The 27,358-nt window shown below is 44.8% G+C and overlaps 1 protein-coding gene across 5 annotated transcripts in view; it reads right to left on the reverse strand.

Moving 5' to 3' along the window:
- The window catches only part of ARHGAP17 (Rho GTPase activating protein 17), a 95,389-nt gene that overhangs the window by 26,015 nt on the left and 42,016 nt on the right, over positions 1 to 27,358 (reverse strand). For all 5 annotated transcript variants that reach the window (XR_011485468.1, XM_070461060.1, XM_070461063.1 and 2 more), the window contains exons 3-13: positions 24,358 to 24,462; positions 18,655 to 18,728; positions 17,468 to 17,579; positions 17,161 to 17,237; positions 13,498 to 13,609; positions 10,120 to 10,188; positions 9,879 to 9,960; positions 5,163 to 5,290; positions 4,286 to 4,397; positions 3,649 to 3,730; positions 1,109 to 1,189 (exon numbers count right to left, since the gene is read on the reverse strand). Coding sequence is in view for 4 of the 5 variants with exons in the window: in XM_070461060.1 (XP_070317161.1) it covers positions 1,109 to 1,189; positions 3,649 to 3,730; positions 4,286 to 4,397; positions 5,163 to 5,290; positions 9,879 to 9,960; positions 10,120 to 10,188; positions 13,498 to 13,609; positions 17,161 to 17,237; positions 17,468 to 17,579; positions 18,655 to 18,728; positions 24,358 to 24,462 (1,034 nt within the window). In the remaining variant the exon portion in view is untranslated. The remainder of the gene's footprint in view (positions 1 to 1,108; positions 1,190 to 3,648; positions 3,731 to 4,285; positions 4,398 to 5,162; positions 5,291 to 9,878; positions 9,961 to 10,119; positions 10,189 to 13,497; positions 13,610 to 17,160; positions 17,238 to 17,467; positions 17,580 to 18,654; positions 18,729 to 24,357; positions 24,463 to 27,358) is intronic.

Here is a 27,358-nt window from a genome sequence, read left to right on the forward strand (position 1 = left end):
CTCTTGCTGAGAGGATATACAAGAAACTGAAAACACAGGTTGTTTCTCAGGAGAGAAAGTAGATGGCTAAGAGACAAGAAGAGGAAAGAGATTTTTCCACTGTACATCTTTGAATTTTGAACCATGGAAATGTCCTCCCTAGTCAAAAAACAATTAGTGAAAATTATAATGAGTAAGTTAAATGAAATAAAAGCTCAAATCCCAAAGTACCAAGAATTGTAATTTAGTTTCCATCATAAGACACTGAACAAAGAGTGCCTGCAATTACAAGCTAGGTGTGTTAAATAAATCAAATAAGGGATTATAAATTTAACACATTCATAAGGCAAAGTTGATAGCTAAGATATTAAAATATTTAGATTTTAAAATATTAGCTAAATATTAGAATATTTAGCTTTAGAGCTTAGTGATAGGATCTAAGACTGAAATTAAAGGTTAGGTGACATACCAGAAATTTCACTAGTAAAGTATTTGTTGTTTCAGATCATATCTTCTTACAAAATTTTCTTTGGTTTTAAATGACTTTATTATCTTGGGCTACCTTTTTTACTTCTTTTTTACTACTCTCTGTGCTTCTTCAAAGTTACATTTTAAGTCAAAGAGAAAACTGAAGTTAAATACTAGAAATTTATTCCATGGCAAATTTTCCTACAAACACAGCCATTCCACAAACTAATATATAGTCTTCATTTCTTAAAGTTTTATTTAGCAGGATGATTTGTACTCCACTTCAAATAAATTATGTAGCATATGTGAAAGACATTACAGAAAGGACAACTATTGTTGAATTTTTGCCTTTTAGATATTGGACAATTTGGACTCCAAATCCAACATACTGTCAGTCAAACTTTTCATAAGAACTTTTTCCCAACAGCTGCAGTGATGAAATGGTCAGGAGACGTACCTACCGATGGCAGGCATGATACCCGTGCTCAGATGCATCACAGTAACATACGTCAAGCCCCACTCCCAGCAACCCTGAGCTACCCTCCAGAGCATGGTTTTGATGTGCCAAACATGCTTGAATCCAATGACCTCTCCGCTGCGGATTAAACCTTTCTTCACTGCAGCTCGGTGGCTTAATTTGCAGAATGCCAATCATACATACCTAAAGTTAACAAAATTTTGTGGTGGCAACTTCTGACATGTTCTCCATAAATCCTGAAGTTTTTTGTCTTGATCCTGTACACTGAGGAAAAAAAATTATTTATAACCATTTATTAATACTCATCTTAGGAATACCTGTGTTCATCTGCTATATTAGCAGCGATGCCCCCACTGACAGAAAAAGCACAGTTGGAAAACAGCACAGCAATTTCTAGTGGTTAGGATTCGGCACTTTTCACTGCTATGGCCCAGGCTGAATCCCTGGTCAGGGAACTGAGATCCTGCAGGTCGTGTGGCACAGCCAAGATTAAAAAAAAAAATTAAAGGGTCTTCCCTGGTGGTCCAGTGGTTAAGACTCTAAGCTTCCAATGCATGGGGTGGGGGGGGGGGGGGGGTGGCGCAAGTTCAATTCTTGGTTGGGGAACTAGGATCCAACATGCTAGGTGGTATAGCCAAAAAATAAAAAATTAAATTAAAAAAAACTTTAATTAGAAAGCACAGATTTTGGCAAGAAAACAAATGTGGAGTCAAACACACACTAACATACACTGAGCAGTTAGTCAATCTCATTAAGACTCAATCTCCTGAAATGCCAAACTAGGGATAAGAATGTTAATTCTGCCAAGTGACTGTGAGCTTTCAGAGACAGAACAATGAGAAACCACCTAGATCAATGCTTGGCACACAGGAGGCATTCTGAAAATTCTATGTATATTCATGTATAGCATCCGGGGCTCAGGTCTCTTGTCCCAAGGGTGGCCCAGCAGCAGATGAGCGGGCCAAGCTCCTAGCACCCCAATCCCCAGGGCTCTCCCTGCATTCAGTACTGCCCGAAGGCTTCGGGCCAAGAAGCCCTTTCTGTTTTGAAGCAATTACAGGAATTCTGCTGCTGCAGAGTTTCAATGCGCGAGCTTTCACAGACCCAGAAAGGGTCAGCTCAGAGCCCGCAGGGCAAGAGTCAACTCTGCCCGCCAGCAGGAGAGGGCGTTAGAAGCTGCTCACACAACACACCTTCAGACTTAAAACCTCCTCCACAGCTGAACCAGCCTGGAGAGCTGTGCGTAGGGGTTAAACACAATGACACTCCAGAGGCCAGTGGACGTGTCCCTGGGAGGGGAGGACATTTCCCAAGTAAAGAGTCAACACACCAGTGGACAGATTCCTTCTTTCACCGCTTACTTCCTCCCAGGGATGAGCCAGGGAGAAAAACCAAGGTCTAGGAGGAGGGAAGTAGCCCACCCAACACGGGACTCCAGACCCCTCACCTGACACTGCTCCGTGGGCTCCTCTGGCCCCACAGATGTGGGTGCTCAGAGCAGGCAGTGCCCGTGCTGGTGCCAAGGACCCTGGACCAAGAGTCACTCTTACTTTAAAATCCTCACTGTCTACCAGGCATAAAGCCTTGCTCCACAGCTGCAGAGAAAAGCTCAGGGGCTCCCCTGGGGGTCCAGTGGTTAATAATTTGCATTCCAATGCAGGGGATACAGATTCGATCCCTGGTCGGGGCAGTAAGACCCCACATGCTGCAACTAAGACCTGATGCAACCAAAAATAACTAAATATTTAAAGAAAAAAAAAGTCAACACCTTAAAAAAAAGCCCAAATGCCTGGTTCAACTGATGACGAATGACTCATGAGAACACATGGCTTATTTCTAAACACGGCTCATTTGATGGGAACAGGTGAGCATCTGAAGATATAGGGAGGGGAGGGGGGGTATATTCCCCGCCCCTTATAGGTGAGGAATTAGGCATTCTGAGAGGAAGCGGGTCAGTTGGGAGGGACAAGTTGACCAGGAGGGGGCCAGGGAGAAGCTTCTAGAACTTTTGCAACAAGTTCTGCCTTGCCTAAAACCAACTACTTCTGGACAGACAGAAGCCAGGGTCGCAGGGGAAGAGATAAACATCAGGGACTCAGGCTTCTGAGCAGGGTTCTGGCTGTGGATTCCAAGCTCTGTCAGTTAAGTGACACCAATCTTCCACAAGCCTCAGTTTCCTCGTCTGAACAGTGAGGCTAACAACCATTTCTGCCTTTCATGTTATGAATTATTGGCTACAGGAAGTCATGGGCATAAAGGTTAGTATAGTACTTAGCACACTGCAAATGCTCAGTATCAACTATTGTTACTGATCATGTCAACATTATATTATTACACAGCTGAGTTCCCACACAGCTCAAAATACCTTATTTTACTGTTGCTCTGTGGTCCCCAAGAGTAAGGTGATTTACAAACGGGACGGAGTATTACACTGTTTTCTTTAACTTTTAAAATTCGGTGTTCTTTACATATACACTACCGTATGTAAAATATAGACAGCCAGTGGGAATTTGTATGACTCAGGGAGCTCAAATTGGTGCTCTGTGACAACCTAGAGGGGTGGGATGGGGCCGGAGGTGGGAGGCAGGGTCCAGAGGGAGGGGACATGTACACCTATGGCTGATGGTGCATAGCAGAAGCCAACACAGTATCGTAAGGCAATTATCCTTCAGTTAAAAGTAAATCAATGAAGAAAAAAACAACTTGGTGTTCTTTACACTTACCTTGCAACTTGTGTCCATTCTTCATACAGATTAAAAGTCATCAAAGGTTCAGGCAGCTCCCGTAAATAGGACTTCAAAGCACCTGAAATTAGTGACACCTTCTTTTGAGTGTGACAAGGGGCAAGGCTGGGACTCTCAGGATATATTATTTTGCAAATTCAAATGACCTCAATTATAACCATTCACAACACATAGAACAAATCATGAAATGGCAGGAGTAGTTAGAGAATGAAATATTCATAAGACAATTTCTGTCCCATGTTAAATATATTGAGAGATCAACAGAAAGTAAAATTAGCTTCAAAGTAATTTTAACAGACATCATTTCTCTACGCAGATGGAGATTTGGGGGTAAAAAAAGGGAAGAGAATATAAGCACGCCTCCAAACATTTGGATTATAAGCTGGTTTCACTTTTACTTAATAATCAGGAAAATAAAACAAACCCCCAAAACACGAACGGAAAAGGTATGTATGTGTAAGTGAAAGCACACAAACCTTTGAGTTTTGTCATTTCAGTTTTGTCCTTAAATCTATTAAGGAGGCCATTTCAGTTTTATCCGTTACTTAAACTTAATATTGAATGTTCAACTGATGCTCTGTCACCACCTTGAGGCGCCTTCTTCCCTGGAGCTCACCTGCTACAGCGTGGGGGTCGGAGTAGAACTCATCCAGGTGAGAAGTAGAACAGTCTAGAGCAGCTTTCAGTTTCTTTAACTTGGAGGCCCCAGCCCCAATTCGGAAAAGGCCCTAAAGACAACAAAAAGCCATTAGTATCACCTACAGTATAGCACCTGGAACTCTGCTCAAAGTTATGGATGAGAGGGGAGTTTGGAAGAGAATGGATACATGCATCTGTAAGGCTGAGTCCCTTCACTGCTCACCTGAAACTATCACAACATTGTTAATCAGCTATTTGCTTTTGTTGTTCAGTTGCTAAGTTGTGTCCAACTCTATGTGACCCCATGGACTCTAGCCTGCTAGGTTTCTCTGTCCATGGGATTTCCCAGGCAAGGATACTGGAGTGGGTGGTCATCCCCTCCTCTAGAGGATCTTCCTGACCAAGAGATGGAACACTACGTCTCCTGCATTGGCAGGTGGGTTTTTTTTTTTTTTTTTTTTTAACCACTAGCACCACCTGGGGTAAGGATTTCATAAAATAAAGTTTGTAAATACCACCCTCCCCCACCTCACAGAGTACTACATAAATGTAAGAATCTTGCTCTCGGAAACTAAAGCTCACATAAGCTCTGGTTTAGTAGTACATCATGAAATTCATTTTCACAAATCATGATCACAGTGTAAAATGAAATAATCAAATGGGACCAAAAAAAAAGTGGGGGGCAGAGTGTACTGCAGGTAGGCAAGGTAAATATTGCTCTGTGAAAGCTCTCTTTCATTCCATGTCTACAGAAGGTAACATGGGCAGGGTTTCAGTGTGAAATGTGGTCACAGTGAATGCGGTTCAAGAGCCACTGGTCCGGGGAGACTGGCTGGGACGGCGGGGCCCCTCACCTCCTCCTTCATGCCCGTCTCCAGCAGCAGCATCACGCAGGCCTCGATGGGCAGGGCGATCTCGCGGCCGCTCCGCTTCAGGTGTTCTTCCAAAGGCGTCCCAAAGGCGGGCTTCTCCGCCCACTTATCTAGAGCAGCAAACTCTCCAGTGAGACACTCGACCACCTCGCGGGCGACACCAAGTTATTTCCTCCCCCAGACCACCAGAAGGGATTTTTTTTTTTAGCAGCCTGTAGCCGAGGCTTTGGGAAAGGGGGAGACGTGTCCTCTTTGCTCGTGTCATTTACTGTTTACTAGAGTACAACGTATGTGCCAGGCTGGGAAGGTGACCTGTGGAACAGAGCCCGACACGCCCATGTGGTGCCTGATGTGAGATGCACAGTGGAAGCTGCAATGGGGCTTCTGGCCCTGAGCACAGAGTTTTCCCTGAAAAGAAATTGATCTAGCCATGCAAAGCAGCACTGGCCTTCTATCTGGAGGACAAGAAGTCAACTCCTTCCACTGAAAAAGGAAGTAATTTCTTAAAAATGTAAACACCAGCCGAGTATTATCAAACAGGACTGGAGACGGCCACCGTAAACTCCTACCCCAGGACCTGCAGCACCTCTTGGTGCCAGGTCCCCAAACTGCCCAGGATTCTGAGTGGAGAGAACGCAGCCCCCCAAGGCAGCTTAGGCTGGAGGCTGTGCCAATAACAGCAAAGCAACGCTGTGTATTATTTTCCGGTCATGTGCGCTGCTTCACTGCACGAAAGATGTGAGGCGGCTTAGCAGAAAGACGTACAAGAAAGCAGGAAGACAGAAACAGGCGTTTAGGACGTGGATGTATGAGGGATAGTAAGAAGTGGTGGTGGGACCCGGGCTGCCTGGGGGCCTATGGAGAGCCGGCACTGATGGAGATGCATGCAGAAGCCAAAGAGAGCAAACTGGCTGGTGGAAGCTACTCCACTGGGACACGTGGTTCAGGAAGGGTACCTCTCCACATGGGGACACGTGTCCTTCAGCCACTTCGCTATTCGAATCTTGAATGCCAGGTGGGCAGTGTTACCCCAGTGTGGCTCTGACACCACTCTGCATGTGATGGCAGGAGGGGTCCACTGCAGGAAGGAAAGGGAGATCCCACAAGCCTGGAGACCTCGGTGCTCCTGGCAAGTCAGAGGTCAAAGGCTGCTTTTCTTTGGTGCAAAGAGCAAGGAGGGTACAAGAAACTGACTCCTTCCGTTGAAAAAGGAAACAATTTCTTAAAAATGTAAACACAAGCTAAGCATTATCATACAGGACTGGAGAGGGCCAATGTAAATTTCTACCCTAGGACCCTAAAGGAAGGGGTGAGGGCCCCAGCCCTGGTCCGTGGAATTCTGAACACAACCAGCACCCAGGGGCCTGGCCCTTCTCAGAAGACAGAGCTCTGGAACAGCCCACTCAAAGGCCAGATCTTACCTTGAACACTTCGTCCCTTTATTTAAAGCAATGATTCTCAACACAGGCAGAAGGGGGCCAGCTGACCTTCCCCTGGGGGGGACACACCAGAATCACCCAGGGACTTCTGCAAATGAGTCCTGCCATCACCTCCCTGTGCCTGACCCTGCGATGCTGAGGGGCGGGCACTCCAGACCCTGGCCGGAACTTTCAGGTCAACACCAGACAGGGTGTCCCACCCCACCTTGGTGTAATGTTGGCAGAGGATGGGTGTGAGAGCCGTTGGCTTAGAGACCACTCCGGAGTCAGACTTCACCACCGGGGCTGCCCCTCAAATGATAGACCCCTGAAGTGACGGACCTACAGTGTTGGGTCAGAGGTCACAGAGAACACCCCCCCCCCAGCCCCACTCCCCGGGACAAGAGAACACAAGACACACATGTAAACAGACAACAGAAATTAACAAGATGAGACGTGTTTGCTAAGTCACTGCAGAAAAATGGTATAGACAAGGGTCGCAAACATTAACTGTGTGCGGGGGCCGGGTGGGCGCTGTTGGAGTTCGATCCGGTGGGCAGCGTGTGCGTGGTCTGCCCCAAGGCGGCAGCCGTTCCTGGGAGCTGGACCCATGTCACCATGCGGGAAAGCAGATCCAGCATCACCAGGCCCTCTGAACTTCCAAGAGAAGTCAGAGATTAGGACTGTTAAGGTTTTCAAATGATGGCAATTAGTTTAAAACAAATTTTTTTTTAAAGTGAGAAACGGCTGTTTGCGACTTCTGGTATAGACCATAAATGCTAGAGCGATTTGGGAGATGCAAGTGTTCACTGTTGGCTTCAGTTGTCAGAGAAGGCTTCTCAAGGAGGGGAGCTTGGTGAAAGTCTTAGAAGGTGGATAGGAATTAAGTAGACCAGGAGGACTTGGGCTGAGAAGACAGCAGGGATCCTGAGTCTGGGAACTGACACTTTAGTCTACATTCTTGCACCAGGCGATGGGGCCCGTGAGTGGGAATGGAGAGGAGACTTCAGAAAGGAAGGAAAAGAGGGCTCCGAGGTTTGAAACCTGGACTGTCTGGGGAAAGGAGGTACCGAGGAGACCAGGTCAGCTGGTGTGGGGGAGCATCAGGGTGCTCCTTGAGCTATGCTGAGTTTAAGGTGACAGCCAGTCATCGCCCGACCCTGAGGCTGTGTGGATGAAGATGCAGGTGGGAGGAGGCCTGGAGAGAAAAGGTGGGAAAGACAGGAGGTAGAAGAACACGGGAGCAAGGACTGGGTCTCAGAAAAGGCTCTGTCTGATGTGGAGAAAACACAGCCCCAACAATGGTGGAAAACACAAAATGAGTGGGGGAAACTGGCAAGAAGAGCCCATTCAAGCCACGTCACGTGCCAGAATCTGACAATCCAGGATCATTGGCCCATCGGGATTTGCAGTGCTTTTTGTTTTCCATTTTTGGTTTTAATAGCAAAGTGATTGGGAGTGGAAATCAGACCACAAAGCACACGGGTGGGAAGCTGGTTAGAAAACTGAGGTGGTCGAAAGAAATGAGTCATCTGAACAGCCTCCCAGAAAAACAAAGGAGAACATGATGAAAGGCACCATGCTGAGGACAAGCAGGTACCGAACAAAGGTCAGACGAACAAAGGCCAGACGACCAGAGTGGGAGACCAGGGCACTGGGTGGGAGGTTGAGCTTTTTTCCTACCATAAGGACACTCTGAGTGCTTCTAGAAATAGAGAAGGAAGAGGAAGACAGAACTAAGATAGAGGCAGACTGGGGGCAGAGGTGGAAGGGGCTGGACTGCAAGTCTTGGGTGAAGGTGGCAGCCTCAGAGAGAGAGAAAGAACCTCATTTCTTTCGGCGGCTGCTCCTGCCACACGCCGGCTTCCCTTGTCCCTCCTAAGACGCCTGCCTGCCCCTGCCTGTTCCCCATGACTTTCTGACACGCTTCTCCAGGGAAAATAGCCTGGGGTAAAAATAGAACGGGAACTTTCAAAAGGGGGGAGTGGAGTTGCTAAAGAAATTTCTTTTTTGTGTCCTGTAGTCAACCCTTCCAGACGAGGCTTGAAGCCATTCAAAGGCTAAGATGGCTAACATCAAAGGCTAAGATGTTGACTATTTGTCCTGTGTAGGGCACTGCGCATAGGTATCTCGTAACTAAAGGCTCTTGGCGCTCTGACCTTGGCCAGCAAGAGTTGACCCTTTGCAAGGCTGAGTGTTCGCCAGCTGCGTCGTTCCCCTGCAGTATAACTCAACCCCGTTACCCATGAACTAGGAGACGGGATCAGGTGGGAGATGGGCTAAAGGGTCAGGCAAGACACAAATTTCTAATTCTGAAATCTAACAACTCTCAGGCACAAAGACTATCTGTTGGGATTGCCTGCTATTAATATTTAGGAGAGATGAGTGGTATTCTTTAGGAGAGATGAGTGGTATTCTTGAGGGGCCAGTGTGTGTGCACAGCCACACCCATGCACACACGTGTATGTTTCACAATCACAGACTCGTCACACTCAGCGCCTGGCTTAATCCTCTTTCAGCTCAAGACCAATGCTTCTGTCGGGGGCACTTATGTTCCAAACGCCAGGACCATACCATAAGGCAAAGTGTGTAACACATCTAAAAGGGACAGCAGTGTCTGATCATTTACTGATCTCTGCTGGGAGATGCTCTGATAGCAAATCAGAGGGGATTAGAATCAACACAAAACATCAAGGGAAAGTTCGGACTGCTCATAACCCAAGGGTAGGATCAGCAATGTGCCTGAACGCCATGGGTAAAGTGAGTGCTGATGAGAACAAGATCTGAACGAGGTGGTCACGTTCTCATGACCCGATCACACTGATTACGTGCCTAATGCTGCAGTATCAGGTACTGGCTTCTAAAATTTCCTTTGGGAAGCCCCCAACTTTTTCCCTAGAATGTATGCTCCTGGAATCCCAGAGCCAGAATAACGCCCTATGGAACAAATAACTGATTTGGGAGAAGGTAATTAGAGGCTAGAAGGTTTTGAGCCTATTTAGAAGACAGGAAAACAGGCGCTCCCCCAAAGGGTGCAGCTTTCTCTTCAACTGAAGGTTTCAGAAGAACTGCGAATGTTCCATTAGTATGTTAATTTGGGCTTGGAAGAAATTAGAGAATGCAGCAAGGGAAGATGAAAGTGTGCGGGGGAACAGTGCCTGCCTAGGCAGAGCAGCTTTGTCCAGAGGAAACGCATGCAAAGGAGCTGAGTGGAGAACAACAGAGGCGGAAGTGGCAGAGGCGAGAAGGAGGCGTCAGGCCAGCACGCAGGTTACGTTACCTTGATGGGCTCGCAACTCGGGAAGGGCCTTTTCTAAGACTGCTAATGCTTTTCTATGGTAATCTGCTTGAGCTTCTAATAACTGAGAACAGACCCACATTCAAAAACAAAAGTAACGTTAGCATTGGATGGACATACACACAATGGCTGAGCAAAACCAAAAATGACATCTTTTGCAAAAAAAGCTAAAATGACTCAACTTTTACAGTGCTTTCAAGTCTCGCCAGGGCCAAGGGCTTACCGTAACAAAGAATTTGCCATACTCCCCTTCTTTGGCCATAAAGTTGTACATGTCTGCTGCAAGTTGATCCTGGGTAAGTGGAGAGGAGATGTGTCATTGCAGAAAAGAGAAGTGAAAGCAAACAGTATCTGAGAATTGATCTCCATGAACTCGTAGAGCAAAACGTGATAGAACAGCCACAGACTAAATGTCCACCAAATGACTGGTATACTCATACACAGGGATGATGAAAAGAATAAGCAAGCTTATTATGGACTGACATGGAAAGATCGTCAAGGTTTATTATCAAAATGCCTTGCTAAGACACGAAACACAGAACACTACTTCTGCTATACTATGTTACTATCAGTGTAAAAGAGGGAGAGGAAAGATTTTTACCACGTTTGCATAAAAAGACCTCTAGGAAAAAAAGCAACAGGGTTTGCTTAGTAACAGGGGTTACCTGTTGGGAGCAGTGGAAATTAGGAGGAGAAGGACAAGGGCAGAAGAAAGAGTTTATACTGTTTTATACTTTTGATATTTGAACTAATGTACAATGGACTGGTTCAAAACTGGGAAAGGAATTCATCAAGGAATTCATTATATATCATCAACCTGTTTATTTAACTTATATGCAGAGTACATCATGCGAAATGCTGGGCTTGATGACTCACAAGCTGGAATCAAGATTGCTGGGAGAAATATCAATAACCTCAGATATGCAGATGATACCACCCTAATGGCAGAAAGTGAAGAGAAACTAAAGAGTCTCTTCAAGAGGGTAAAAGAGAGTGAAAAAACTAGCGTAAAACTCAATATTTAAAAAACTAAGATCATGGCATCTGATCCCATCATTTCATGGCAAACAGATGGGAAAAAAGTGGAAACAGTGACAGATTTTTATTTTCTTGGGCTCCAAAATCACTGCAGATGGTGACTAAAGCCATGAAATTAAAAGAATTCTTGGAAGAAAAGCTATGACAAACCCAGACAGCATATTAAAAAGCAGAGACATTACTTTGCCAACAAAAGTCTGTAGAGTCAAAGCTTAAGTTTTTCCAGCAGTCATGTACAGGTGTGAGAGTTGGATTATAAAGAAGGCTGAGCACCAAAGAATTTATACTTTTGAACTGTGGTGCTGGAGAAGACTCTTGAGAATCCCTTGGACAGCAAGGAGATCCAACAGTCAATCCTAAAGGAAATCAACCCTGAATGTTCATTGAAAGGACTGATGCTGAAGCTGAAGCTCCAATACTTTGACTACCTGATGCGAAGAGCCAACTCACTGGAGGAAAAGACAGAAGGGGGTGACAGACGATGAGATGGTTGGATGGCATCATCAACTCAATGGATATGAGTTTGAGCAAACTCCAGGAGATAGGGAAGCCTGGCATGCTACAATCCATGGGGTCACAAAGATGTTGGACACAATTTAGTGACTGAACAACAACAACAAAATGAATTACTTACACAAAAATTAAATAATTTGTTTAAAACTGATAAATTGGGCAATTGGATATATCCATATTTCAAATTTTCATATACATATGTATTATAATTTCACACACACACACATATATATATATTTTTAGTGTACTACTTTCTGTTTTGAATAGGGTTTTGGATCTGGGAAAGTAAAACATTTCTGTGAGAGTTCTCAAACACAGATCTACTTTCATGAGGGTTTGAAGTTTGAGTTGATTATATATGTGGTCTAGGAATCCTTAAAATGAGAAAGTTTAGCTTAAAATTGCCCTGGACTGGTAATACTCTCTGGGAGACTGATTCCTAATTCCAAGAAGGCCCAGAGATGAAGTCCCTCTTAAAATAAGCTCATACATGACACAAAACTGCAGAACAGCCCACCATGAAGGAGACCCTCCCAGGAAATTTAAGAAAACAAAATGAACAAAGGCTTAAAATAAGTAGACATAAATGACTGAAAACATTAAAAAAGAAAAAACACTAAAAAAGGATAATACACTATAAAAAAAGGCAGACTTGAAGAATTAGAACTTTAAAATGAAAACTATAGTCAGTGGAATTCAAAACTTGATGTTAATTAAACATCAGATCATACACAGCAAAAGAGAGAATCAGTGAAACAGAACTTAGATCTTTGGAAACTACCTAGAAGTTAACACAAAGAGAGGAGGAGACAGAAAATATTTTTATAAGTTTTCACCGTTTGACGTTCTGACAAGCCATGGTGTGGAAGTTCAGAGAAGAGATCTCAGCCCATAATGCACCAGTTCAGACAGCCAAACTGCTGGCCAAATTTATATCCCATAAGGAGCCAGCAGCCAAGAGCTAGGTTAGACCAGATATGAATGACAATGGCAAAGCTACAACTCTCTGAACAAGAAAAAGCCAGTGTGAGACTTTTATCAGAAGCATTTGTGTGGTTACCATATTTTTAAATGCAAAGGCTATGGCATGACTTCAGTATTAATTCTTAACCACTATATTATTTTTGACAAGTCGTTTTACTGCAAATTGTCCAAGGTTTCCTATCTTGGAAAAAAGTGAATTATAGCACAGCCTGAATAAACCAAAATATCCAGTCCTAATGCTACCTAGAAATGAAGAGACCAGTTTTGGAAAATGGTGAATATAATAAGAGGAAGAAAAGTCTCAGGCCATGATTCTAAGACTCATCAAAGACTTGTTTCTTTACCACCTCAAATAACATTTTGAATAAACATCTATTTTTGTAGATAAATGCATATATAATAAGATAACTTAACCACCTAGTCTGGAAATTAATTTATGAGATACAAATTTATATTTCTCCCATGTTAGAAACCAATTGTCCTAGCAACATCTTAAAAATAATCCTTCCCTTTCCTATGGACATATTATGACCCCATTACTATATATTCAACTCTTAAACATAATAGCATTCATTCTAGAAAACCTATACAATTCTATTTTTGTGCTTACTGTGCATTATTTTAATTTCTATAACTTTTATGAAATGTTTTTCTATAGTTTTCTCCCTTTCTCTCCCCCCATTCTTTATTTATTTTTAGCTGGAGGATAATTGATTTACAATGTTGTAGTAGTTTCTGCCATACATCAACATGAATCAGCCACAGACATACCTATTAAAATCTTCATTTGAAATAAACCTAGACATTTTAATCAAGTTTTTAAAAAAAATATTCTACTTGAATTTAAAAAAATAATGCTTTACTCTGATTATAAAGCAATATAAAGAAAATAGGAAAAGAAAGAAAAAAGGAAGAAGAAAATAGAAACCACCTTGAATATAATTTAAGGAATTCTAATAGGAATTACGTAAGACATGAAATAACTTTCAATATTTGACCTTTCATCCATCATTTGCAAAATCCAAAAGACTGATTTAAGTACACATTCATTAGGGAATTTTCCTACCTTGCACTGTTCTACTTTATTTCCAGCTTCATCCATCTCTTCCTTTAGGGTATCTATTTTTGATGGAAGCCCCTGAAAGTTGGTTCCTGAAGATTTGTGAGCCTGGTTCCACCTGCAGAAGCATGGGGTAGGTATTATCTGAGTATCCACCGTATACACGCAATCTTGTGGAGTCAAGGATCAAACAGAGACAGATTCCTTTCCCAAAGCTGATTCTACCTGGGACAGGTGTTAGTACCTAGGATGCCAGCTTCTCTGGAGTTTATCCTCTAAGAAAGGAAACTGGTGAAAGTGACACAGGCTTCCCGCCGTGATGGGATGCTCATAGTGCTGGGAGCAGCTGTCCGCTCCGAGCAGAAGTGACACATCTTGTCTCATGCAAGCCCCACTGCTGGAAATCAGTCCATGGAACCTCTTCCTCTAGCGTCCCATCTTGAGATCATTGCCATGAAATAAATACCCCCTTGTCCTCTTGCTTTGTTCCAGAATGTTCCCTGTGCCACTGGGGGTCAGTTGCTGCTCTTTAGGGCCCCTTACAACACCGCCAACAACTGTCCTGACCTGTGACTACTTTTAGCAAGTGGAAGCCAGAACTTCAGTCGTGGAGCTAGTCATCGATAGCTGTGAAAGCACTTTAAGAATTAAAATCACTTGTAAGGATTAATATTCTAAAGACAACAGCTACAGCAAATCTGAAACATAATGTGGAATGTTTACATTCCTTTCACAGTAAGTCAGGACTCCCTTCCCCCAAATTATACAGCAATAGTCATGGTGGGGGGCCGGTGCATGGGGAATAACACTCTAAAACAACTTCTCTTCGGTTTTCAAGTGTGTTTTGACTTTTTAAATATGGACATACCTGCTATTGTGGAAAGTTCTAGCACTTTAAATTTAAACATGGATATTATATGGATGCAGATAAGAACCCGTGTTAGCATCTTATCAAGCTTCCCAGATGACTGCACTGCCCTCAAAAGGCTCCGCCCCACTCTTTCACATTCCTGATGTGGTGCACTCCTCCACGGCAAGGCTTCAGCAAACCTGCTGAAGCAAAGCTGGCGACGGAAAAAGCATTGGCTTTGAAGCCTGATAGGCTCAAGTCTAAAGCCTGGCTCTGCCTTCATTAGCTGTGTGACCTTGGGCAATGGCCTAACCTCTCTATGCCTCAGGTTGTCTCATCTGCAAAACTAAGAAAACAAATACCGTCTGCTTGCCAGAACTGCCCTAAGCAACAAAGGAGAGAACAAACATACATGTATATGCGTGTGCATGTGATGGGGGTCCCACTTGATGTTAGCTGTTACCATTTTTCTCCAGGGGAAAACAACAGGAATAAGTAAAACTAACGAGGAAATATTCATCTATTTCAGTTTCTCTGATCATTAAATGAAGGGGGCCATGAACGCAGGACGAAGAGTCAGTGCTGAAATCTCCTACAGGATATGTGTGTTGCAGATGTAAATTCCGGGCAGGTAGGCATCTATAATATTGCTCAATCAACTCCAGCAAGAGTGATTCATAGCTTTGTTTAATTAACCATAAAAACATCCTTGCTTTTCTTCAGCGAAAATCTACCACTGGGCAGCCTGAACTCCCCAATGCTGGTTCTGGCCACAAGATTCTAATCACACATACACAGGTGGCAAGAACATGATGGGCTTTGTGTTCAGAATCCTAGCTCTGCTGTTTGTTGTGTCTAAGGGCCAAAGCGAATCACAGACATGCCATGCATGCCTGTCTCTGTAATGCAAGTCTCCTCTCAAAGCAGAGGATGTCACATAACCTCCTAACCCCTGTCCTCCCGCAACTCTCACTGAAGGGTCTCTGCATTTAGGATCTGATAGAGTCTGGTTCACAGTAAGGACCTACATCATGTCTGTTGAAAACACGAAGAGGCAAACTGATAGGGATTGGTGGGAGAATCGGAAGAACTCACATATTACATGTGTATCTGGCATGTGGCCAAGTGCCTGGTAGGTGGTGGCAATTACCATTTTCACCACGTGTTAATTTCTAGATGTCCCTTTAATCATCTCAACATTTGTTAAATCAGGATGTGTCTTACCAATTGATTTGTACATTTAATACAGTGGTGTTTCTATTTCACTTCCCTCTGGAAGTCGGGTATTAGATCAGTGGTGCATCTGACACACAATGGCATCTTAGAAACAAGGAAATGCAGCTCTGTTACAGACTCAATCTGCGGTGAAAGCATCTGATACACAGAAAGTCAGTAAATGGTGGCTGTGTCTCCATTTATTTGCCAAACAGAAATAACCACATCTGTTTCACAAGAGCGCAATGATGACTATTAACAAAGCAGGGCTCATGCAAAGCCACCTGTTTTGCAAATAAAGTCTTCTTCCAACACAGCCTTGCTCACGCATTTACACACTGCCCAGGGCTACTTCCATGCCGCAACAGCAGAGCTGAGGAGCCGGAACGGGGAGCTTCCGGGTGGCAAAGCTGAAAATATTTACTATCTGGCCCTTCACAGAAGAAGCCTGTCAACCCCTGTATAAGGTATGAGAAAGGATCGGACCTATGGGGGCCATCGCCCTTATCCCCATGCTTCTCATATGAGTCATCGATACAAACGCCCTCACAGATGGAGCTGAGGCTGGAGCCCGGAGCGCTGACAGGTCACTTGACATCAGCCCTCTGGGATGGTCACTTGGTTTTACTTAGTTCTTCCCTGTTGAGCACCAGCATTTCTTTCTTTCTATTTTTGAGTTAATTATATTGTATTTTGAATTATTTTCCCAGCTTTTCTGAATGTATTGCGTGATGTTTTCTCTGATACAGTAAGACATTTGAGTATACAATGGATTACAAGGTCTGCAGTGATGAAGGGATTAAAGATAAAAGTGCTTTTTAATCTATTTGCAGACACAACTTCAGATATAGATCTTCCTGTTTTTGGTTGTTGACAAAACATAAGCAGTTTCTTACATGTTTTTAAAATTTACAGTCAGGCTCTTTCCCTTTATCTGGAAGGAAACTGAGTTCCCCTTTCTGCAGAGCTTTCATCTTGTGGAAGAGACCACAGGAAAGTGCAAATGAGAAGAAAGTAGGAGGGGAAGAGAGGTTCGATAAAATGTGACAATTAAAAAATGAAACTAACTATGCTCTGGGAAGGAAGGATGATTTACTCCCTTCCCTGAGTCCTGTCTGTTCTCCACAAGCACATGCAATGTGCAAGAATGCCTGTTCTAGGATGGAGTGGAGCACAGAATCCCTTGACTGTGAAAAATAATCAAAACCACACGAGTGTATCTTGACACAGTGGGACCCTTCGAGATTGCTAGATCACAGATCTATTTATTCCTACACTCCACTACTCCAAGAGCAACACTCTTAGTCTTTCTTAGAACCGTCTCTTCTTCCCTGAATACACTTAGGTTTTTTTTTTTCCTGTCTCCTTTCATTGTTGGTTTATTAAAAGCAGGGTGTTCTAACACCATCTCACTACCATGCTTGGGAGAACGAGGCCGGAAAGCAGGTATAAGAGGGTTGTGACTCGGTCTGTGAGTCAGGCGTGTGAGTCTGCGGTGACCTCCTCTTTGTCCACCAGGGGTCTTTATCTGTGTTGAGGAGGGGGACGGCTGCTGGGGATGTCACGGAAGGCCGCACTGTGGGTTGTTTTCGGCTTCCTCTTACCTGGCTCTGACCGAGTCCCAGTCTAACACCAGTTTGGCGAGTTGCTTCCTCTGCTTCTGGATGTTGGGAATCTCGACCTGGAAAGAACACATGAACATGTCACATGGGACGAGCTCCAGGCTTTTCAGTTTAACGTCTGAAAGTGTGATCTTTATTTACAAATGTTTTTTCTCTTTAGGCAAAGGATTTTGTACCCTCTGCTTACGCCCCTTATTTCCAAAAAGAAGCATAAATGTCAAAAGCACTGATGGTTAAAATTTCAGATACACGAGAACCTTCCCTGCCCAGCCCCCACCGAAGTCCCCACCTCTGCGATGCCATACAGAGGGTCCACAATCTCCTTCTCGACAAAGACTTCGTGCTGAGAGAGTTCCAGAGCCAGCTGATTCTCAGCATCTCCACACGTCTCCAGCATCTTCCTTTAAAAAACAAGATGCCCCGACAACACATGTACATCCATTAAATCTGGCCCCCAAAGCCCACACTGAGCCAGCTCCGCACTCCCCACGATGGGAACACCTTAGGGCGCTACACGATAGAGCCTTAAAAATGCTGTAAATTTATTAGGGCGTGAGTCCACAGGCTTGTTCTTTAAAATGGTACACTGTGTGTGCGCACGGTAGTGAGGTGACAACTCACTGAAGGTTAGGTCCTTGGATCAGGGGGAAACCAAGCATTCTCAAAAGCACCCTGAAAATCGTTTAAAACACACATCAAGTTCATTATTCTATTTTGTTTTCTGTCTGCTAGAAAATAATAGTAAAGTTCATTATACTGTATCTGTTTTCTGTCTTCACAGCCTAGGCAGTGCCCTTCAAAGAATGACAGAGAACTATAGGGCGCAGAGTATGGCAGACCCTGGAAATGGGCTGAAAAATACAAAGGTCATAGCCAGCTGGGAGACGAAGGCCCATGTTACAGCAGGAGAGAGAGCTGACAGGACCCAAGGACACTAGCCTCGTAGAGAAGCAGGTGGAAGGAAAGGTCAGCCTTTCCTTTTACAAAGAAAACAGCTTTACTACCAGATTTTAAAACTATGTAATACATGATCATTGTTTAAAAAAAAGAAAGAAAGAAAAGGTCCACATAATTCAGCAAAGGCCCTATTTTGAGATGACCTCCACTGACACTATGGTGATCATCTTTAAAGACTCTTAAGGACTGGAAGGGACTGGTCAGGGCCTATAAATCCTAGTCAACACCTGAACCAGGGAAGGGACTGCATTCTTTATATCCAGGCTCAGCAGAATAAACACTGACCTATCAATTACTTTGTTATTAGCCCTCTGTTGCCTCGATCCCCACTTCTATTAAAAGAAAGATTCTCTAGCATCCCAGGGGCCTCTCCTGGGGCCTGAGCCATTCCCCTGGCAGATGGGCCACGCCATCACGCTCACAGTCCCTCTGGCCACGCAGGAGGCCGCCCCCCCAGCCACCCACTTCCACCAACCCACAGGGCACTCGGTTCTCTCTCTGATAGCAGTCAATTCTTACCCCAGGAGAGAGTCTTCTAGCTGAGTTGATGCTTCCTGCATATTCTGAGCGAGAGCTGTCAGAGGGAGTTTTTTCTGGAAGGCAGAAGACAATGGGGTTTTATTTTTTTCATTAGAGTTGACACCCATTCTTAATTACCGGCATCAGATCATCAGCCATTGGTTTCTTCTCCAGGTACACCGCACAGGTAAGAGATACCTATTTAGGTTTAGGTTCCAGTCTCAAAGGCATCAACTGTGTGACTTAGCCTCTGTGTTCACTTCCTCATGCCTGGAAATTAGGGCTAACAGTGCAATGGTCCTAGGGCTGTCTGTTGACTAAAGGAGCTATATCAAGGTCAAGCAACCCCCCAAATGGTACGTACTTAGTACATGTAAGCTGCTATTATTATTGTTGTTGTCGCTAATACTATAATTACTGGTTAATCAAGAGCATACTATGTCCTATACACTAGGGATATAGGACATAAGACACAGACCATGTCCTCTGATTATCATGGCAAATAAATGCAATGAACTGCTCAAATTTCAAAAATTGCTAGAATACTCATTCTTAAACTGGCTCTTACATTGGCCGTAATCATAAACATTTTGCTTCAGTTAAAAATCTGAAAATACCAAGCTAAATATCCAAAAAAGTTTAAGGTTTTTAAGCACAAAACCATTCCTATTCCTACCAGAGATTGGTTTTTCAGCTGGAAGTGACCATAAGGGTCATCTGATTAATGTTCGTATAGTGTGGCTGGGAAATGGGAAGCCCAGGGTGCTTACGTGGCCTGACCAGGCACCCCGGTGAGGGCACGGAGCCAGACCTCGGTGCTGATGGCCCAAGCCCCAGTTCAGATCCTGTCCACACCTGGCTGGTGGCTTATCTCAGAATACGGGCAGAAGATGCCAGGACGGCTGCACGTAGGTTGGTCATAACACCATAACCTGCTAACGAAAACTGCTTTCAATGCTGCAGCACCCCGTGTCATTTTGCCTTCCAAGTAGGAACAGCACTCATGTTTAAGACCAAGGGTTCACCTTGCCGTGGCATAGCTCTGCCGTGACCTCACGCATGGCACCTGCCTTTCCTGCTTTCAAAGGGGTCCACCCAATATACTTATAGAATTTCTCTGGAAGGCTATACAAGAAACTGCTTCTACTGGTGGTCCTGGAGAGGGGGACTGGGTACCCAGGGAACAGAGCTGGGAGAGGCATCATGTTATGTTCACTTGAATATTATGGATTTTGACCATGTAAATGGACAGCCCATTCAAAATGGTTCATTTAAATTTAAAAATAAATAACAATGGGGATTTCCCTGGCCGTCCAGTGCACTTCCATACAGGGGTCACGGGTTCGATCCCTGGTCAGGGAACTAAGTTCCCACATGCTGCATGGTGCAGTCAAAATAAAACAAAATAACATAAAAAATAAATAAAAATAAATAACAACAAATATATTTATCCACCTTCCTTCCCCATCAGGTTATTTTCAAATAAATAAACAACAGGATTCATCTGCCCCACAAGGAGACGCTCCCAGATTCCACCTTTCTAGACTAGGAAGCTATAAGAAAATGGGCAGTACACTTGGATCACAACAGAGGATAATGCATACCTTTTAGTGATGTTGCCTTTCTAAGGGAACTTAATATATGCTAAATGCAATAAGGAAGAGAAATATACTTTGTGCAATTCTAGATGGAGGTCTATGGGGAAACAAATCATAAATAGAAGAGTTTATTTTGACAAGCATCATTCAAGTACCCAGCTGTAACTAAGCTGTGGTTTCCATGCCCTTACTCCCAAGCACAACAATCCCGTTTCCTAACATCCAGATTACAGACATTCCACTCATTTGACACTTGAGCTAATTAATGAAGATGCTGTCTACTCACATCAGACGCCTCCACAGAGACGGCTGAGGGCGTCCTAATTTACAAAAGGCATGCCAGTTGCGCAAAAATAATTCCAGATCTAACATGTATAACCCACAATATAAGCTGAGAAGTTTGGGTTGAGAAGGCCACCTGCTACGTCTCTCTTCCCTCCAATTCTTGCCCGTTCCCAAGCATGGAAGCTTTCGATGGGGCCTTGCGGAGGCTCCTCCAGTTTTCCTCGAGCCTGAGAGACTGCTGCAATTTTCTCAACATGATTGACATCTGATGGCTGCCAATCACCTGTCGTTTCCATGGTGACTCCCCTTCCCGCATGCAGACTGTAGACATTCTCAGAGCCTGTCCTGGGCACTTTGATTTGAGGTTGGAAAACGAAGGCTGAGGCATTAGGTTTCAGCAACGAGGGTGATACACCTTTGCCCCTGCTGCCTGGAACAGGCCCACCAACTGCCACTCTTCTCCTTTACAGCCAGGCCACCGCCTCCTCCAGGAAGCCTCCCTTAACTACCCCTCTCTTCCTCTGGTATCCGCCCTTGGTCCGGGGCTGTGTCTCAAAGCAGACCAAAGGAACAAGAAGACAGCTCTGTGTGAAGGACAATGACCTATAGCATGAACGGGAGGAAGCAGGAAATACTGAGACTGAACTGATAAGGAAAATTTGATCAGATTATGAAGGGCTCAAGTCATCTTCCCCAGGTGGCTCAGTGGTAAAGAATCTTCCTGCAATACAGGAGATGCGGGTTTAATCCCTGGGTTGGGAAGAACCCCTGGAGAAGGAAAGGGCAACCCACTCCAGGATTCTTGTTTGGATAATCCCAGGGGCAGAGAAGCCTGGCGGGCTACAGTCCATAGGGTCTCAAAGAGTCAGACAAGACTGAGTGACTGAACACACACAAGTCCTCTAAAGAGCTTGGACTTTAGGATATTTTGTACAGCATAGAGAATATGGCCAATATTTTATAACAATTTTAAATGGAGTATAATCTATAAAAAGATTAAATCATGAAATTAATATTATATTGTAAGGCTGCTATACTTCAATTAAAAGGAAAAGAAGACCTTGAAATTAAACCCAGGCAATGAGAACCAGCCACTGTCCTGACACAACAGTGCTGGCCTTATGGGAGGCTTCCTTCTGTGGATCTATTCCTTCAGATACTGCAGAATGCTTAATATCTTGGTCCCTGCCCTCCAAATGTCAGGAGGGTCCCCCTGACCTTATGGCAACCAAAAAAGTCTCTACACCTTTCCAAATATCCCCAGGAGTGTAGTTCTGGTCCCTGCTGAGAACAAGTAAGCTTAAGAATTTTTTTTTTAGGCAGGATAACAGGATCAACTTTTCTGTTGTCTGTGTTTGTTGTTTGGCCTCTCTGCATGGAATGTGGGCTCTTAGTTCCCTGACCAGGGATCGAACTTGTGCCCTCTGCATTGGAAGTGCAAAGTCTTAACCCCTGGACTGCCAGGGAAGTCCAGGATCAATTTGTATTTCAGGAAATCAACTCTGGTGATCACACTGAAAAAAGGCTAGAAAAAGAAGGAAATTAGAGACAGACAATGTAGCTCAAGAAGTAACTGAACAGTCCATATGAGAGGTAATCAGGTCTTGCATTTAGGCGAAGGTGGTAAAGATGGAGTGGAGGTGAGGAATTCAAGACATAGTCACAAGACAGAATCACAGGACTTGCAAATCAAGCAGCTATGGGAGGGAGAGGATAAGACAAGAAGGAAAACAAGACAACCTGGTCTGCATAATAGGGTGCATGGCATTCACGAGTCAACACAGAAGGAAGACTAGGTTATGCATGATAAAATAGACAACCAGGGGAGGCAGTATTTTCCTGATTGAAAATGGTTTACAGGTGCCAACAAGGTCCTACTTGTAGAGCACAGGGAACTCGGCTCAATGTTATTCGGCAGCCTGGATGGGAGGCAAGTTTGGGGGAGAATGGATACACGTGTATGCATGGCCGAGTCCCTTCACTATCCACCTGACTCTCTCACAACACTGTTAATCGGCTATACGCCAATACAAAATTAAAAGTTTAATTAAAAAAAGACAACATGGTTTACAGGTGCCTGAATAAACACACTAGTTAGGAGCCATGAGGGGAGGAGGAGCCCCAAGGAGTGTGAAGGCCAGAGTAAGGAGATGACGGCAGACCCTTAGGGAATGATATTAACAGGGGAGCAGAGCGGAGGCCATGGCAAGAAAATGTGAAGGAACAGTGGGGGCAGGACCAGTGGGCTGGGCCTGGTTCTGATGGCAAGCTGGCCAGAAACGTGTGTAGGAAATATCAATGGAGATGACACAGATCATCTGCCACCAATTCTTATGCGACATCTAGTGACAAATAAAATAATATGGGAAATCATAGCTTTCCTGAAAGCCATCGAAACTCCCACTTTAAAGTTACACGGGCTTCTAAGGGTCAGAGTACGCTCATAGGCTGGGACCTTGTAACACTAAGGAGGGAACTGCCTGATGAGCAAAGCCGCGGTGCTCCACTCAAGGGATATGGGGACTGGGATGCTCTGAGCAAACGTACCCTGGAGTAGACATCGGATTGTTTCCTAAAGCCCATCCTTCCTCCTGCCTGTAACAGCATCCTGAGTCCTGCTGAGGATCTCTTCTGGTTTCGATAGAGCCTACAAACCAGAGGTAAGACCACAGCCCAAACTCTGGGATGAGCCGTGATTAACTTAAGCTAACCAGCACATCCCGTCTCCTCACCCAGACTCACCCCCACCCACCGTAACTGGTGGGGGTTGGGAGGAGGTTGTTCAGGAACGGAGACTGTGACTCAACGCACATCAATGCAATGGAAAGGGACTTCTACCTGCCATTGGTATGGGAAAAAAGAAGTTTCCTCACTCCATTAAGGACACTACTAGGAGACATGCTCTCTACTCCAGCTGGACATGCACAAAGAAGCAGGCAGCCCATGGAAGCTGCTGGTAGCCAGCCTGCACCGTGAGGGATAAAGCAGACACTGAAGAAGTTAAGAGGAAAGGTGGAAAGAAACTGGGGTCCTGGTTACATCGCTGAAAGGCTAGACCAAGCCGAACCTGAAGTCATCCCAACTACTGGATTTTTCAGTTAGTAAGTCAGTTAATTCTACTTTCTCAGATAATTCAAGAGAGGCTTTCGGCCTTCTGCCGTCAAAGGATTTCTAACTGATGGCACAATCTCTAAAGGGCTTCCCTTGTAGCTCAGCTGGTAAAGAATCTGCCTGCAATGTGGGAGACTTGGGTTCAATCCCTGGGTTGGGACGATCCCCTGGAGAAGGGAAAGGCTACCCACTCCAGTATTCTGGCCTGGAGAATTCATTCTATGGACTGTATAGTCCAGGGGGTTGCAGAGAGTTGGACACAAGTGAGCGAATTTCACTTTCACTTTCTTTTTTTTTTTTAAATATACATTTATTTATTTTAATTGGAGGCTAATTACTTTACAACATTGTAGTGGTTTTACCAAACATTGACATGAATCCGCCACGGGGGTACATGTGTTCTCCATCCTGAACTCCCCTCCCACACCCCTCTGGGTCATCCTAGGGCACCAGCCCCAAACACCCTGTCTCATCACTTTCACTTTCAATCTCTAAAAGCACCTGTAGAGAATTCAGTGTGAGCAGGGCCTTCAGCTCAGGGAAGCATGAAAGAATGTTATGGTCAGGCACGAATCATGAGTGTGAATGGTGATACAGGTTCATGTCTGCAGTCAAACCTTCTGATGCTACTTGGGAAAAATCGACTGATAAAGGGCAAGAAGCTTCTCAGGGAATGAGAATCTGGGCTCCGAGTCCCACCGGTACTCACGTGTCTCCTCTCTGCGTCGGTGCCATGCTGGCCCTGGAAGCAGGCCATGAGACGCTTGTGGGAATGGTGACACATGGAACGCACCGTGTCCAGGCGCCGCTCGATCTGAAAACACAAAGGACAGACGAGCGGTCGGCGGGGCTCAGGAACCAGCTCAGCCTCCTCTCCTGCAATGTCTGCATGCAGGCAGGGAAGAGTGTCCTGCCATCGAACTTTTTAGCTCTCAGGTGTAAATGGAAAAGGTTCCCATACATCTACAGCAGGGTTTCTCACTATTGACAACTGGGCTGGATAATTCTGGGCTAGGGGCAGCTGTCCTATGCATTATTGGTATGTTTAGCATCATCTCTGGCTTCCACCCAGTAGATGCCAGTCGCACCCAACTGCCCCCTTTCTGACAACCACAACTGTCCCTGGATATTGTCAAATACCCTCCCAGAGGCCAAAACAGTCCCTGGTTTTGCAGTGAAGCTTCAGATCTGTTATAGGCTGACTCCATGTGCAGGAGGAAGGGACAGTCCTGACTAGAACTTGCACTTTGATGAGCGGTGGCCAAGTCACCCACTACAGTACCGGCAAAGCCCCGGGTCCACCCAGCAGCACTGCAGATGAACAAGCTGAGGCCAACCCCAGGCCCGCTGCCAGTGGGAAAGCCATGGGGACATTCAGCTTCCTCCAGATTGTGGCAATGGAGTCCTCCACACGCAGTACATCAGACAGAAGAGTCAAAGATGTGCTCCTCAACTGACACTTGAGATCAGTGTTTTCAAAATTATTCCTGATTGTTCCTTATCGGGCTTGGGATGGCTGGGGGGGGGGGGGGGGGGGGCTGTTTTTGCCTTTATTTATTTATTGTTTTAGAACAAACCTCTAAAGTAAAATGGACAGTCAAGAGTAAGAAACTCTGACTCCGGGGGCCCACTCATCATCATTAGCTTCCCAAAATATTATTGCTGGGATATGGCTGTTTATGGCAAAGAGAGCTGCTTTTTACAGGAAGGAATGCCAAAAATGTGTATTCTGATGACTCATTAAGAATGAGGGCAGGCCCTTAGGGATGCTTTCTATTTTAAAGAAAAATCAACAGATTTCAAGAATACATTTTTACCCCAAAACATTTTACCCAAGTAGACGGTTTTGGGCCTCCTTCTCAAGCAGCCCTTCTTCAGACCCGGGGCCCCTCCGAGGACCCCAATCTGCAGACTCATTTATTTAGGACCAGATGCCACTCACTTGCCTCAAATGTTATAATGACCTGATTGTAAGGCACTGGAAAATTGATATGTGTTCTCCATTGGCCATAAAAACACGGGCGGGGGGGAACCCAGAAAACTCCATTTTTACTCAATTCCATTTTCTACTGGTGGTGGTTTAGTCGCTAAGTCATGTCCAATTTTTGCGACCCCATGGACTAGCCTGCCAGGCTCCTCTGTCCATGGGATTCTCCAGGCAAGAGTAACAGGGTGGGTTGCCATTTCCATCTCCAGGGGTTCTTCCCAACCCAGGAATCGAACCCAGGTCTTCTGCACTGGAGGCAGATTCTTTACTGACTGAGCTGCGAAGGAAGCACCAATTTCCACTAGAATTCCTTGATGACTCAGACAGTAAAGAATTCACTTGCAATGCAGGAGACTCAGGTTGGATCTGTGGGTCGGGAAGATCACCTGGAGAAGGGAATGGCTACCCACTCCAGTATTCTTGTCTGGAGAATCCCATGGACAGAGGAGGCTGGCAGGCTACAGTCCATGGGTTCGCAAAGAGTCAAACACGACTGAGCGACTTCACTTTTATAAAGTCCACAAGGATAGGGCCTTGGTCCGTTATGTTCACTGATTTATCCCAAGTGCTTTGATCACTGCCTGGCCCATGAATGGAAGGTAGTATGTGTTGAAGGAACAAGTATATACTGAATCCCTGTACACGGTATTAGAAAAACAAGAGTAAATAATCTGTGGTTCTTGCCCTCCTGGGGTTGACAGCCTCTTGGGGAAACTCCATACAAACAAGATAAAAGGGCGGCCTCTTGAACTGCTCTAACTGAGATCTAAGAAAAGAGGCAGGAGAAAGAGCAAATTGAGGGAAGTCTCACACCAGAAACAAAATAACTTCTGTGGCTTGTGACAGTGGCAAAAATCATATCAACAAGTCACTAATATCTACCCCTTACCACGGGCCGGGCTCTGCTCCCAGGGCTGACCACGTTTAACCCATGAGCCCCCCCCAACAGCCCCATGGGGTGATATGTCGATTACCCTCCATCTTGAGAAGTGGAAACTGAGGCAGAGGGAGGTTCAGAGAATTCTTGAGGCCACCCAACTAGTAAGGGGCAGACCTGGCATGGAATACAGGTGGCTGGTCACCAGATTCAGCACTTGGAACCACGACATGCCTTCTTTATGGCTAAAGGCCACAGAAATAAGAGCAGGAAGACAACTGCTGCAGACGTGGAGTGTCTGTGTTATAAAATAAGGAGTTCCTATATCCTGTGATAAACCACAATGGAAAAGAATATGAAAAAGGATATATAGCTATATATAACTGAATCATTGTGCTATACAGCAGAAATTAACACAACACTGCAAATCAACTATACTTTAATCAAATAAATATGTATATAACAAAATAAGGATTTCTAGAAACTACCAAACTCCTCAGACGCCGGTGGATGTTTCAGCAAAGAGACAAGAACGGTCACTCTCTGAGTCCCATACAATTTCTGCCTCTACCTGCCAGCAAGAGCTCTGGTCTCTTCTCAGGGCTTTGGGGATGAAATCACTGACATGAGATATGGGAATGAGAATGCTCACAGGAAAACCTAGTGGAACTGGAACAAACAATATTTCTAAAAGTCTGAAAATGGATTTGAAATATCTGATAAAAGCTAGTGGGGAAATAGTGTTAAGAATCTGATTCTTAAGCTACAGTATGTATGTTAGTCACTCAGTTGTGTCCGATACTTTGTGACCCCATGGATTGTAGCCCGCCAGGCTCCTCTGGCCAT

The sequence above is a fragment of the Odocoileus virginianus genome, chromosome 33, assembly GCF_023699985.2.
Source record: "Odocoileus virginianus isolate 20LAN1187 ecotype Illinois chromosome 33, Ovbor_1.2, whole genome shotgun sequence".
In the NCBI taxonomy this organism is placed as follows: Eukaryota; Metazoa; Chordata; class Mammalia; order Artiodactyla; family Cervidae; genus Odocoileus; species Odocoileus virginianus.